Source organism: Pteronotus mesoamericanus, unplaced genomic scaffold (assembly GCF_021234165.1).
Source record: "Pteronotus mesoamericanus isolate MK-2021 breed Mesoamerican mustached bat unplaced genomic scaffold, CSHL_Meso_final scaffold_21, whole genome shotgun sequence".
Classification (NCBI taxonomy): domain Eukaryota; kingdom Metazoa; phylum Chordata; class Mammalia; order Chiroptera; family Mormoopidae; genus Pteronotus; species Pteronotus mesoamericanus.
This window is the reverse complement of record NW_026555310.1, coordinates 28588631-28603480: the sequence shown is the minus strand read 5'-3', so window position 1 is coordinate 28603480 and position 14850 is coordinate 28588631. Positions and strand designations below refer to the sequence as shown.

Below are 14850 nucleotides of genomic sequence, written 5' to 3'. Positions count from 1 at the left end.
CCAGAGTGGGGCTCATGAGAACATACTTCTTGGCAGAAGTTGAGTGCTAAACGGAGTCTAAAGCAGAGGACATAATATACACAGACCTGGCAGAGAGGAGGGACACGTGTATAAGAAAGCCCTATGGCGACAAACTGCTCCGAAAACAGTCTGCCATGGTCGGTGCTCATGAGCGGTGCGGGAAGTGACCAGAGAGAAGGTTTCACAGGTGGGGAGCAGGCGCTGGCGGGCCTGGGTATTTAGGCCAAGGACTCCTGGGCAACTGAGGAGCCTCTGCAGTTTCCTGAATGAGGAACAAGATGGCACTGAGGGTGCAAACTGGTAATCTTGAAAAAGCAGGTTACAACCACGGCAATTCAGGGATGAAATCTAGGTTAACAAAGGCTGAGAAAATAACAGGTGTAAAGGGTAAGGGGGAACCAGTGAGGACAACACGTTTCAAAGGCTAACAAGAAGGTAGAGTAATGGAGGTTACAGAGGACAGCTCTAAGAAAAAAGAAAAGGATTCATAATAATTTTAAAAATAGCTACTATTTATTAGCCAGGCACTTTGCAAGATACTTAACATACATTATCTCTTTTAATCCTCATAATATCCCTATGAGGTAGATATGTTATCTTCAGTTTCCACCTCAGGAAACTGAGGAACAGAGAAGTTTAAAGTGACTCACCCAAAATCACTTAAGAAAGGCAGGTCTGAAATACAGTTTGGCTCCAAGGTATATGCTCTTAATTACCTCCATGCAGAGTCAGGAGTCTGGTGCCGGTGAGGCGGGGTGGAGCCGAATGTGAAGGGAGCCCGAGGCAGCAGGGCAGCCGGCTGGGACGGGGGCACCGCAAGTCCCCCGCAGCACAGGCAGGCAAACCGTGCTCACTGCTGCCTGCGTTAACTGAAAATAAAGGCCAAACTCCACGAAAACCTGAGCCCTCCCAAGAAGCCCAGAAACTTACTGAAATGTGAATAATAATAAACCTACAAGTCTATCAGTAATTAACTCCTGGTACAGGGGCATATCTTCTAATGATATATTCTGCCATGACTGACCATGGCTTCAAAATGCCCTGCAGAAGACTAGCAACCACAGTGAACAAGGGCCTGCTTCCCAAACTGGGCTGGAGAACTGGCCCTGAATCATTGGACGGGGTAAGGATGGTGGCCCCAGTAAACAATGTCAAGCACGTGAAAATATGTTCAGGTACTACAAACAAATTACATTACGTGTTTGTGTGCGTGTGTATTTAACCGACTTGGAACATGGTGAAGTTCCTTTTGGATGAATTAAACGTGGCAGGATGACACCAGTATCTCCCATGAACGAAGAACGTAAGTTGAGGACAAAGTTATTCACCTTCTCTTTTCAATTAATGCTCCAAAAGCTTAGACACTGTCACAATTAATGAACTCAGGTTCTCTTAAATAGATTCTGAAATTGCACTTTGAGCTGGGGTTAGAGCCAATGTCTCTGGGATCAATGCCATAGGCAATGAGCACATTAACCATAATTGTTATCTTTTAAAAGAGGCAAAAACTAAATTATACGCTAAGTGTTTCCTAGAAGTACAATGGGGGTTTTAATTTTAGGAGTTTTGTTTGTGATTATTTTAATGTGAAATAGCTAAGCTATTTATCTTAAGATGCTTCACAGATCCATCCTAATTAAAGATGAAAACTCTTTGGCCCTGGCCGGGGAGCTCAGCTGAGTAGAGCATCGTCCCAACAGGGCACAGACAAGATCAGCCAATGATGCACAAAGAAAGTGGAGCAACACATCAAGGTTTCTCTCTGTCTTTCTCTCCCTCCCTGCCCCCCTCTTCCTTTCTCTCTAAAATCAATACATAGCATTTTTTAAAAAAGATGAAAACTCTTGGCAATTTAGAATCTTTAAAAAAAGAGAGCTGTTTCAGAATTACCCAAAGTTCTAAAAACATCTCAAAAATTTCCCTCGCAGATGAAAGTATATATATATATATAGTGAGAGGCTTAATTTACATAATTTCACTTTTTAAAAGGAACTAGTTCTTTTTTGGGGGTAAATTACAGTTAACCAATTCAGAGTATTTTAATTATGAATTAAAGTGCTCAAATTTATGAGCCTTGGGGGGTAGGGGTGAGGGAAACAAAAACTCACGCGGAACACCATGAGCCAACCCTGCCGTGCCGCTCAAGAGCCGGCAGTGTTTCTCCTCTGCTCCCCGCTCTCCACTAAGACCACGTTGCAAACACACATCACCAGCTTAACTACCAGCAGACCTGACCCTGCAGCACTGAAACGGCACACCACCACCTGAAACTGGGAGTCGAGCTGTGGGGTGCAGTGGCTCCAGGAGTGACATTGTGGTACAAACTAGACTGTGTCACAACTAACGCCAAAGAAATGAGCGAGAGAGAGAAAGAGAGAGAGAGAGAGAGAGAGAGAGAGTATGTGTGTGTGTGTGTGTGTGATAATTTTATTAGATCCACCACTACTTGAAATTATTGGCATATGGACTGAGGCTTAGAAATCTTGTGACACGAAGACTTTAAATATAACGGGATTTGTTTCCACAGGATTTGACTTTTCTCTGGGAAAAACACTGCAGCAAGAGGAAAACAGTTTAAGGAAAGCCACCAAAGTTTCCAAAGTATTTTATAGGATTTGAAAAACTGGGAAACAAATTTAACCCCAAAAGTCTGATTTTCAAACGCTTGCAGACACGCAATCACACAGATCCTATCAGGCTTAACCTTGGTAGTGTTCAGTTAGCTAGAATGTCACAAGGCCACTCCCTGGGGAGAGTGTGGCACGCACACATCACCTTGGCCACTAAATGAGATAAAGCAGCATCATGTGTTGTTTCAGACTTTTGAAATCTCTGAAATAAGCTTCTTTTCTCTAAAGAAAAAAAAGGGGGGGATGGGAAGAAAGGGTACACTATACCAAAGGACTTCTAATATTACTCGAGCTACTTACCAATGAAATCTACAGATCTGTCCAACCATGGCAAAATTTTCTCACAGAAGCTATCATTCACAGGCACTCGCAGGAAGTGAGACTCAGGGATGAAGTCAGGCTTTGGGCAGGTATTGCTGGCGTTTAACACGTAACCAATCCCATTCTGTTGCATCAGCTCCTGTGGAGCGAAAGGGCAATTAAAATGACTAACAGCATACGAGCATGGTGAACAGGGCTAATTAACAGGGCTAAGTGCTCTATCCACACTTTTAATTTCATCGTGTCCCACTGCCCATTCCAGGCCCCACACAACCTCCAAATCCCCCGACATCACACGTACACCCGCCCTCCGGTGCTGTCGTTCATGCTGCTCCCGCGCTGAGCAGGCCCTGTTCCTCTCCCACTCTTCCTACTGTTTAAATTAACCTTGCTATGAACTCTTTCCCACTGCTCATAATTAACCATTGCATTCTCTGTCCTTTCGAAGTACTCTGTGCACACTACTTATTTTCATTCTGAAAAATTACTAGTTTCCTTGAAATAATCAGAGTTTGTTCAATACTTGTTTCCTAGAACTGGTCAGGGCTCATTCAACGGGTGAAACCCAAAGATCTAGCACAATGACATTACAGACTTAATCTAAAAATAGAATTTTCTTTTAAGTGTGAAAAAATCTGTTTAAAATAGTGTGCTTGAAGATCATACAGCATTAACAGAGCCAACTCTCAATCACTTTGTTACCAGAGAAGTAGAACAAAGAATACATCATAAAACCGCAACAGTTTACTATGACATCAGAACATGGGCACACACAAGAACATTTTCTTCCCAAACTGAACATGCTGGCAGTCCTCTAAGATAAAAGTTCTAGGCAGTCTTCTCACTCTAAATATTCATTTTAAAGGCTGAATCAATTTACACAGGTTTAATTATCAACTTTACATGCTGATGAGTCTTAAATATATACACCATTTTCAATTTCTAACTACCTACAGGACATCTCTAGCTGAATGTTCCTCAAGGTCTTCAGACTCAACATGTTGAGAAGCTCAATACATTATTTTTCTCTCTTCTCTGCCCCAAATTCCTGTTTCCTCCCTGTAATCTAAGATTAGTTTATGGTAATAACATCCCCCCAAACACCTGACCTAGAAACCAGGACCATTTCATTTGCTTCTTTCTCACAACTCCCATATCCAAATGGGTGCTGAATCCTTTTGGTATTAGCTCTCCTGTTTATCCTCTATTTTCGGGGACTACTGATCGGTGGTCAGCTCCTCATCATGGTAACACAAAAGCCACCAGGGAGCTCCTGAAGTGTGCAGTGTTTTCTTCTCCAAACCATAAACTAAACAAACACTAGAGTAATCTTTCTTAGAATTAACAGGGCTAAGTGCTCTATCCACACTTTTAATTTCATCGTGTCCCACTGCCCATTCCAGGCCCCACACAACCTCCAGATCCCCCAACATCACACGTACACCCGCCCTCCGGTGCTGTCGTTCATGCTGCTCCCGCGCTGAGCAGGCCCTGTTCCTCTCCCACTCTTCCTACTCTGTTTAAATTAACCTTGCTATGAACTCTTTCCCACTGCTCATAATTTAAACCACTGCATTCTCTGTCCTTCCGAAGTACTCTGTTCACGCTATTAGCAAAGCATGTAGCATACTATGTTATAATTAGCAGATAATTCTTGTCTGCGCTATTAAGTAGTGAAGTATGAGATCTTGGACTGATTCTTGCTTGTTTTTCTATCTTCAGCACCAGATACATAGTTCATTCAATACGTGTTTCTTCAGCTACGCCCCGTCTACCATTTTCCAGGCAAGTCTCTACGACCCGCTGCGTTTAGTCATCCACTGCCGCCTCTAGGGAAGTGTTCTAAGCCTGAAATAATTCTCTCATAAGCAACTCTGGTCACTTCTTCCTTTTCTTGTAATGCCACCTCCTCTACAAATCTTTTCCAATGACCTGAACGACAGTAATTTTCTTCCTTTTTTACCCTCCTGAAAGTTGCCAATTCCTTAATCCCTTCATTTACCACATTTGGCACAATAAATAGACTTTATTTTACGTAAGATGCAACCCCATCTCAATTGTGAGACGACAAAGTCAAGAAATAGCCTTTGGGACTAGAGGAGCTTCTTCCAGTGACGGGCCTGCGCTGTGCCCAGGCCCCAGTCCTCTGATGGTCTCGCAGGCTTCTGTGAGGTTAATAATCAGGGGGCGAAGATCTTAATGGTGTTTACTACTACAGCTTTTAAACTCTGTACTTGTAGCAAAGGTCACATCTGTTTTTCTACGTTGAGATCACCTACTACCGTATCTCCCATATAAGAACAGCGGTAGGTCAGGCAGGAGTGACTCAACACCAGATAGCTATCTGAGGACACTTATCTGAGTCTTAGCCGCGTCACGCTCCCCCCAACGCCCCCACCAGTGGTGCCTCCATTGCAGCCAGCAGGCAGCGCAGGGCAGGCCTTTCTGCCACGTGTGGGCTGGGGAGGGTCCCTGAGACGAGCCGCACATTCACTGGCCTCACACCGACCGTTGCCACCATCAAACTGCCCTGTGAGGCCCCACAGACAGGAAACGTGGAAAAGGGGCAGTTCTCACCTAATTTAAGAAACATCAATAATCCAAGCTTATAACGCTGTTTATACCTCAAAGGTATTCTTCATTTACAAAACAATGTACCAGAAAAGATGCACTTAAATAGTATCTTTATTTTAGGTAAATGGCAAACGGGGGGGGGGGGGGGGACATTAATGTGTCAAAATTGAATGATAATAAAATAATTGAAACAAAATGAGAAAAAAATGGGATCACTCACTGGATTTATAAAAATTTTACTTTTAGAAAATTTGTTGAGTCAATGTATCCCAGTGTTACCTGAAAATTCTTTTTGTAATAAAATGGGACTTAATAAATAAAACACAGTCAATTTTTAAAACAAAAAAGCAAACAAAAATCCTAAAATGCCACCATATAAAGTTTAAATATAATTTGGCTACTGAATTAAATACCATAAATAAGTACCCTCTCATCTGGATTTGTAGTTACTACATCTGTGGAAAGAGTCAGTTAGAGGAGAAAATGATATATATGTACTTGAAATATTTTAACTCAAAACCAAAAATGTACATAAATCTGCTAACTTCTGATGTGGAAGGGAGCACGGCTTTTCTCGTCATAGATTTGCTGACTGGAGTTTGTAAACAAATCACAACCAAAAGCATCTACCACTTACGTTTCCATTTCTTTAATGGGCAAGAACTTGTGAAACAATATCAGAACAGAATCTTTCTAGATCGTTACTGTCCCCTAAGTATTTTACAGTTGCCTTCCTCCCACCTACTTAGAAAAAATCGTAAATCAATGTGTCTTTCCTGACTCTTTCAAAAACATTTCACTTAAGTCACAGAAAAACAATTCTCTTCCCTCGCTCATACTTCATTGGTGTAGGTAATATTTTAATTAATGTACATTAGTGTAAAAAAAGTACACCGGCCTAAACAGGTTTAAGAACAAACACAACTGCCTCTGGCAGCAGTGGCAGTAGACAGCAGCCAGGGGCTCCGCGCACCCTGAGCCGGGTGCTCACCCGCCAAGGGCATCAGGGCAGAGGCGGCGTGCGGCTCTGAAGTTACAGTTCCTGCTTAGGTTTCACATAACCATTCACTCACTCCATCTCCTGATTATTCTCATGTGCGCACAAGTGGCTGAGAGGGCATCTCCATCAATGTTTCTGAGGATGGTACTGTGACGGGACTTCAATTCTGAATGGGTCTATGCTATAAAATAATGGTTGCTTTTCTTCATAGGTGGATGTCAATGACTTCTTACTAAATTATAAAGATATTTATGTTATTCATTCAGTTTTGTTTCAGTATACTGTGTAAAACATACGCAACTGAATATTACCTAACCTCCCTCAGCTTTAGTTTCCTCACCTGTAAAACAGGAGGTTATACAATGTTATGTGTCTATTACATCTCAATAAAAAAGCATATAAACCCTGTGGTATATGAATTATATTCAGTAAAGCTGTTGCCTCCTGCCTCCCAAAAGTCTATAATGTATACTTTTCACTAATTCAAACTGTCTTTTCTCCTCACTGGCCTCAAGTAGGGAAATTACACTGAATGTAGCAGACTGGTATAAAAAAGGGTCCGTGTGGTAAAGTAGAAGAGATTACACCCTAAGAATTTTAAAAAATGGATTCTGGTTCCAATAGACACCTAAGAAAACTTTAAAAAATAAAATTTGTGAGTCAGAAATAAATCTGTATTATTATGATTTTCATGCACTATTTTTCCCCCCAGTAAGTTTCCTTTCTCTTAAACCATGACATAAACTTTCCCTGTAGTTAAACTAATTTTTATTTTTTATTTAATTTTTTAAAAATATTTTATTTATTTTTATTTTTAGAGAGGGGAAGAGAGGGAGAAAGAGAAGGAGAGAAACATCAACGTGTGGCTGCATTTCGTGTGCTCCCTGCCGGGGACCTGGCCCGCAACCCAGGCGCATGCCCTCACTGGGGATCAAACCGCTGACCCTTTGGGTCACAGGCTGGCGCTCAACCCACTGAGCTACACCAGCCAGGGCTAGTTGAACTAATTTTTAAATAAGGACTCTATGATCTGTAGATGTAGACTGTGGAGTAATATACACAATACAGATTAATATATAACCCTAATAAAACTGCCCTATTTGGCCAAGCTTCCCACGTTCAGCGTGGCTGACAACAGAGATCCCATTAAATCACCATGCACATTGCCACTCTAGATAATGGAACTGTAATTTTTCTTTTGGGAGTCAATTCAATGAATGATTTTGCATTTGCCACGCCTTTTGCCTTCAAAATTGACCTTAACTCCTACTTCTTCCACCTAGCCTTCCTCAACCAACCACTCCCACTGTATGTCCACACCACTTCCCCTAGCATTGGGTATAATCCACCTTGTGATGATAGTTAATGAGTATCCCTATAAACCAGGTACTGTGCCCAGTGCTTCACATATGTCATTTCATTTGAACCTCACATGAACACTGAGAGGCAAGCATCATTACAGCTTGCCGGTGAAGTAACCAAGATTCAGTAACTTGGCTAAAGTGATGTGGCTGGTAAGGTGGAGACCTGGGAGGCAAAGCTGCCCGCTCCACCGCTGGCTCCCAGTCATCATGCCACGCTGCCTCGGTGTCGGGGGTTAGACCGTCAATCACCTCACCTTGTGAATTATTTTTAAAGGAACACATCTTGGCTAACCAACTTGTACTCCCGGTGATGTTGTATACATTGTGGACACTGAATAAATGCTGTATTTTTACTGATAATTTTGATGACCTTTGTCTTCCTAGGTCATTCGGAAACCCTGAGAGCAGCGTATACTGTGTCTAGGCTATTGCCTACCTTGTACAAGAAAACAACAGAGAAAGTAGCAGTAGTCCTTGTGGCAGGCAGAACAGTAAGGCAGCAAGGCAAAGCCCACTCCGCATGGTAAAAGACAACCGAAGCTGCGCAAAGAACGCTGGCAGCACACTGCTTCCAAAGGGGGAGAGGGGGCCGCAGGACACTTTAGCGAAGAGGCTGGAGTGGCTCACCACATCCAGTTCTGGCTTAGTAACTACTTGTAGTAGGTAATTCCGTCATACATTTCGTGTATTTAAGTGTGAAACAAAAGTCCCTATTTGAAATTCTCAGTGATAAGGGAGAAAAACGATCAAGAACTTTTGTCTTTCACATAGTAACTAGAGATTCTTGCTCAAGCCTCACTCAGTTCAGATGTGAACTGGGCATCAGCAAACTACTTTCAGTATAATAAGCTGTTCCTGTTCCAACTCTAGTACAAAGGCTAGAGGATAAAGAACAGATTGTGAGAAACAAAAGTACAGTTGTGCGGGAAAAGGAAAATAAAAGTATTCTTTTTGCTACCAATGACTTCTTATGGCCTTTTACACAAGAGCCATGTCTCTGAAACCTAAGTAAAAACTAATACACGCAGAGAGTAGTGACCTGCACTGTCCAGGGTGGTTGCCACAAGCCACACGTGGCTACTGAGCACCTGAGATGTGGCTGGTCCACACTGAGACGTGCAGAAGCTATAAAATATATGCCAGATGTCAAAGACTCAGTACAAAAAAAAGTAAAATAATTCAATAACTCTTCTGTTGATTACATGTTAAAATAATATTCTAAGTATGCACTGATAGATAAAATGTTATTAAAATTAATTTCACCTGTTCCCTTTTACTTGTTTAATAAGGCTACTGGGAAGTTTGAAGTCATCTATGTGGCCTGCATTATATTTCTCTTGGGACACAGTGCTGGTATAAAACATGGAAAGAGCAGGAACGAAAATCTCAGTTGTGATTCAAGAGACTGTTAGGATTTGTCAGTCCTTTACAACCGCCTAGTCTTGAAAGCTCCACTTTCCAGAAGATGGGTGCTTCTGGTGTCATCTAAACACAGGAGTTAAAGCCAGAGTAGCCTGGGTTTGAGTCTGATCTCTGCCACCAAACAGCTTGGATGCCGATGACTTCCTAGCCAAAGTCTTGGGTAAGTGACTTAACAATTCAAGGCCAACCTACTCTTAATGCTATCGTGAGGGTTAAGTGCAATAATTAAGAGCCTAGCATTTTAAATGGTAAATATTACGATCCTCCCAGAAAATCTCTCTGACATGCTTTTAACGTATTTTGGTGTCACTTTATTTTTTTCAAAGGACTAATAAAATCAGTGGTCTTGCAGCTGCCGTTTTTAAAGACTTTAGCTTCTAAATTTTCAAAGGAATGTACTACTAGGAAAGATTATATAATCTTCATCTTTGAAGAACTTCAAGAAGCATACTATTTTCCTGGGGAGCTTAAATCAGAGAGCTGAGTAGGCAGATCAGTTTATACTACCTGTGCAATAGAGGCAAATCTGGTTCGAGAACTCATTGTTGTGAAATTCATTTGACATTTCGGAATATTGATTTCTTCATTTATCAAATGAAGGATGCATAAATAATCTCGGAAATCCCCTTATCACTATGCCTCTACTTAACAATGAATCTGGAGGTTAAATGTAAATTTTCCATGCACCACTTTCAAAGCTGTCCAGCCTACCAGTGCATTCTTATTTCTCACGGTTCCCTAGCCTACACGTTTTAATAAAGAAGCTTTCTGACAACATAACAACTCCTTGCCCAAGCTCTTTTACCCATGAACTTCCACAAACTCATTCTTCCCCCTACAACCACTTCTCAAAGTATCTATGTATGTATGGACTTTAGTAAAATGTCTCCTTCAACTCCAGGCTCAGGTTTAACTGCTCTCACCTTGGGGCGCTCACATGGTTGTTAACCAGCACATTTGTTAAACCGGAAAAGGTATGCAGCAAAATGAATGCACCATTTAATGTAATGTTAAAAGTAACTAAATGATCTGTAACACAATCATTTGTGAACTTGCATGCTGGCTGACCAGTTAAGTTTTATTTAATTGTGGACAGGATCCCTAACTAGGAATTTTATATTAGCGTATTTTCCGATCTGTGGATTAAATAAAGTTATTTCTAGCTTTGCCCTAGGGAGGCATGTGACTTTAGGAAATTAATTTTGCTTTCTGTGACATTGTTTGCTTATCTCTAAAAGAGAATTAATAATCATCACATGCTCAAAGGCATTATGACCTCACCAGAAAGGCTCAGTACAAGCTTAAGCTATCACATTTCCAACAGGCAGCTCTCATGGGAGGGGCTGATACATTAACAACAGCACCGAGGTAAAATTTTATTTAAAGAAGTAGGAATTTTGAGAACAAAAAAGAAAAAAAAATAACCGAATGCCTCATTGCCCCCCAGTGATAAGCGTATTCTTTCCCTCCTGAAAAGCCTGGCTTTCCCCTTGCAAAAGCAAGCCGATCTGGATGCTTCTTTTACAGTCAGTGCAATTCTTCTAGTTCCTCAAGAAGAAAATGTTAAGGTGCTGCCTTCACCTAGGACAGCAGTACCTGTAAGTCACCAACAGGTGAATTAATATCTTTGACTGTTTTTTCAACCAAAAGTGATGTAAATTAGGGGTTTTAGAGAAAAAACACTTTTTTAGGCACTTAGAGCACCGTTTCCTAGCAACTGGTTAAGAGAATGGAAGCTGTGGAAGTGGACAGATTTTAGTTCTACTACTGTTGTTATGCTTGTACCATTATACACAACAACAGCCTCAACAACAAGGGTTCCTCTGTTGGGCACACCTTGTTCAGTACAGCCCACATCCTTTCCAGCAAGAATCCATGCTGTTCCCTCTTCCTTCTCAATCAAGCCCTGCCAAGGAGCCGCAGACAGTGCGGCCCGCCCTGCACACTCTCACCCCGTCCCTCCCCGCCTGCTTACTGCCGCCCTCCCTTCCAGCCAGCGATCGTCGTCGCGGAGTCCTTCCTCAATCCAGGCCCAGCCCGAGTCCCTTTCTAGTGTGCTGCAGTATGCAAATTCATTTATAAACTTGAAGTTAGGATGGATTAGCCTTCCTAAGTGTGCCCAATTATTAAAATAGAACAATGAATACATGAAGAAAATAAGGCTAAACATCTGAAAAATCCTGTCCAATTCCAGGTCTCTTGGACCTAGGAGGAACAAGCAAATATGACAACAGTTTAGGTTTCCTATAGCCATCGTTAAAATCAAACAAAACCGCACTCCAAAAGATGATGTGAGTGCTAGCCAGGGAGTCTCCCTGAGAACAGCACACTGTCTTCTCGCGAGCCAGGTGTGTTTGCAATGACAGCGAATAGACAGTCGTTATTTCTCCAGCTGCTAACAATAAACCCTGCAATGAAGGGCATTTTCAAAGCACTCACCTTGTTGAGGACATCACGCTGGCAGCCAAGGTAAAGGTTGGGAAGAATTCGGGTTGGCCCAATGTTGGCAACAGGTAAGCAAGGCTGAGAAATGCAGGTGGGAACAAGGGTGGATTTTCCTTCACAGAGGCCAGGGAAACAACGGGAGAACTCAGCAAACCCACCTACGGATAAACAGGATAAAGTTATGCCAGGCACAAAGGTAAAAATTAGCCTCTGTGAACTACACAAATAAAATTGTTTAAAAAGAAAAGTCATCATGGGGATGTAAAGTACAGCATAGGTAATGCAGTTAATAATATTCTAACAACTATGCATGGTGTCAGATGGGCGTGAGATTTACTGGGATTATCACTTAGGAAGTTATGCGATATCTAATCACTGGGGTGTACACCTGAAACGGACACATTGCTGTAGATCAACTTTAATTGAAAAACTTTTTTAAATGACTTATAAAAAGAAAAATCAAATGCCATGCAATGGAGACTAATACAAAATAATACTGACTGTAAACTATAATTTAAAATAAAATAGAGAGGAGAAAATAGGAAAACCATACTTATTTTTATCTTACCCTCTCTGGTTTCAAATCTTATGTTTTATAATTTTCATAATATGTACGTAGAGCAGTACATGTATGCAATTTATAAACAAGTAAATTTGAAAAGAATAAAAAAAGAAAAGAAATATCAAATCCCGTCGATGCCCGTGGAAACGCCCCTCTTCCTGTCCGCACTGCTGGCTGCTGGGTCTGACTCCCAGCCCAGTGCCAAGTCTTGGCTTGTGGGGCCACAGCAGCAACACGAAGGGCGGGAGGGGGCTGGTCCGCCAGGACTCCGCTCTTCCTTACTCGCTGCACTTCCACACGCCCTGCAGCAGGGGCCCCCTGCTCCCAGCCCCACCACTCCCCATCCCCCACCCCCACGAATGCTGTTTGTGGAAGGTAAAGAGGATTTAAGGTAGGTGATAAGTAACCAAGGCAAGACAATTACAGAAACAAAATGAGGCTATAAAAAATGTGATGTGGGATCAGGCAACATTTCTTCAAAATAAAACTGATCAAGTTAAAAATTCTTTCTGGAATTAAGTTTAAATCTTCCTACTGTACATGGTAAAGGTATCAAAAACATACTCAGCTCTACTTACAGATCTTGTCTATGCCAAGTCCTGGATTCCCTGGGCAGTTAGTCAAGGTTCCCCTAGTTACCACTGATTCCTGGGGTCTCCTGCTCACTCCGCTGAGCACTGTAAGTGCTGACAGGCCCCAACTGCTTAGGGTACACAAGGGCTCTGGGCAAGATTCCTGCATTCAGATGATTTCTCTTTTTTCCTAGTCCTGTTCTTATAATGAACTGCTCCATGACCTTCACTAAGTCACAATCTTGCCACTTCTTAATGAAGGGAATTCTACCAGCCATGGGAGGCATTCTCACCTCCTTAGGGAACGGAAAAAAAAAAGAGAATGTATATACGGTCTTCACTGGGTGTCCAATCTAAATATTCCTTGCTATCTAAATCCAAACCTAGGAAGCAAAGAGATTCTGATAAATTGCCAGATAAATTTCTTGCTATCCAAATCTTCACTACTCACTACGATCAAACTTAGGAAACAAAGACATTTGGATCATAGAAAATACTTATATATTTTAATACTATTTAATTAAAAAACTAACATGCTAAATCTTATTAGAAGACAGGGAGGGCAGCCCCACTACTATCTCTTTAATCAAGCCTTAAACAAGACCTTAAAATCTCATTAAATATTTATGAGATCCATAAATCCATCTCCTTGAGTTACATTCTATTAGCGTTTAGGCCACTTTCAGAAAGGATACAAAACATGCCCTCCAAAACTGCAGACGTGCCCGGAGAGGTGGAGAGTGCCATCCCTTATTATCTCCTGTGTTATGTTCAACTCAAGCATAACCTGCTAGACTCCTGTGTCACAGTCTCTGCTGGGCACAGATTCCACAGTGCAGCCGGCTCGGATGGCAGGAAGTCAGTGACAACTAGGCCACCTGCAAAATGTAGAAGTGTGCAATGCTGGCCTTCCCCCTAAGTAAGTGCCTGCACTGCTTACACGTAAGCAGTTTGCTCTCTAAGGCTGCTGAGGCAACCTGATGGGAAGAGTGGGTGGTTCCATCATAGACACCCCCAGTTCCTCTGTGTGATGGACGAGGTCTCAGGACCTCTACCTACACAGTTTCATGAAGCCATTTCCAACCAGGACCTCCAGCTACACAAAACTCATTGTTACTTCACACTTTAAAGCTCTTCTCTCATCCAGGAACACCAACCCCCATCCCACCCACGCATGGACCACAGCATACAAACCACAAACACAAGCCCCATGACTGTGCAACAGAGAAAATAAGAACACTAGGCTCTTGAACCCGAGTTCACATCCTGGCTGCACCACCTTTTGGTTGTCTGAGTTGCACAAGGTACTTAAAACCCTCTGGTTATTAGTCTCCTTATCTACAAATAGGGGTAATGGTAGTACCAACCTCACAGAACTGTTGAAAGCATTAGATTAGTTAATATATCTAAGTACTTTGTGCTCGGCACACAGGAAGCACTCTAACAGGTATCAGTAATGAGTACTCCAGTGCAGTGATCATGCATGTAGGGCTCAGCCCCATCCGTGAAGCCTTCCTCCAACCTTTATCTACATCTAGTTGTTTTAACTTCACTGTGTTAGGATTCACCAGAGACACAAAGTTGGAGCAGGGGACGGTGGCGGGGCGGGGGGCGGGGTGGGGGGAAGCAATCCTTCTAAGGTTACATTTCCCAAATGTGCTCCAAAGCACTGGTGCCCTACAGGAAGTTGACCGACGAGATACTGGTCCAAAAAGTAAGAGAAATACGGCATATCACATGTCCCCAGGAGAGTCATAGCACACATTAGCATATTAAAGGCTCCAAAAAGTATCCAAAGAAACTAGTTTAATTTCATTGAACTCGAATAGTTTCCCAAACTTATTTGATCATGGAATTCCCCTACTCATCCCCCCTCCTAAAATGTATAAAAGCTAATGGAACTGACACATAGGAACTCTATTCTAGGGCCATTGCAACT

The 14850-nt window shown here is 42.1% G+C and overlaps 1 protein-coding gene across 1 annotated transcript in view; it reads right to left on the bottom strand.

Annotated features, from left to right (window-relative positions):
• DUSP16 (dual specificity phosphatase 16) overlaps positions 1 to 14850 on the bottom strand; it is a 72990-nt gene that overhangs the window by 4886 nt on the left and 53254 nt on the right. The window contains exons 6-7 of the mRNA XM_054591415.1: positions 11772 to 11935; positions 2952 to 3111 (exon numbers count right to left, since the gene is read on the bottom strand). Of these exons, the coding sequence (XP_054447390.1) occupies positions 2952 to 3111; positions 11772 to 11935 (324 nt within the window). The remainder of the gene's footprint in view (positions 1 to 2951; positions 3112 to 11771; positions 11936 to 14850) is intronic.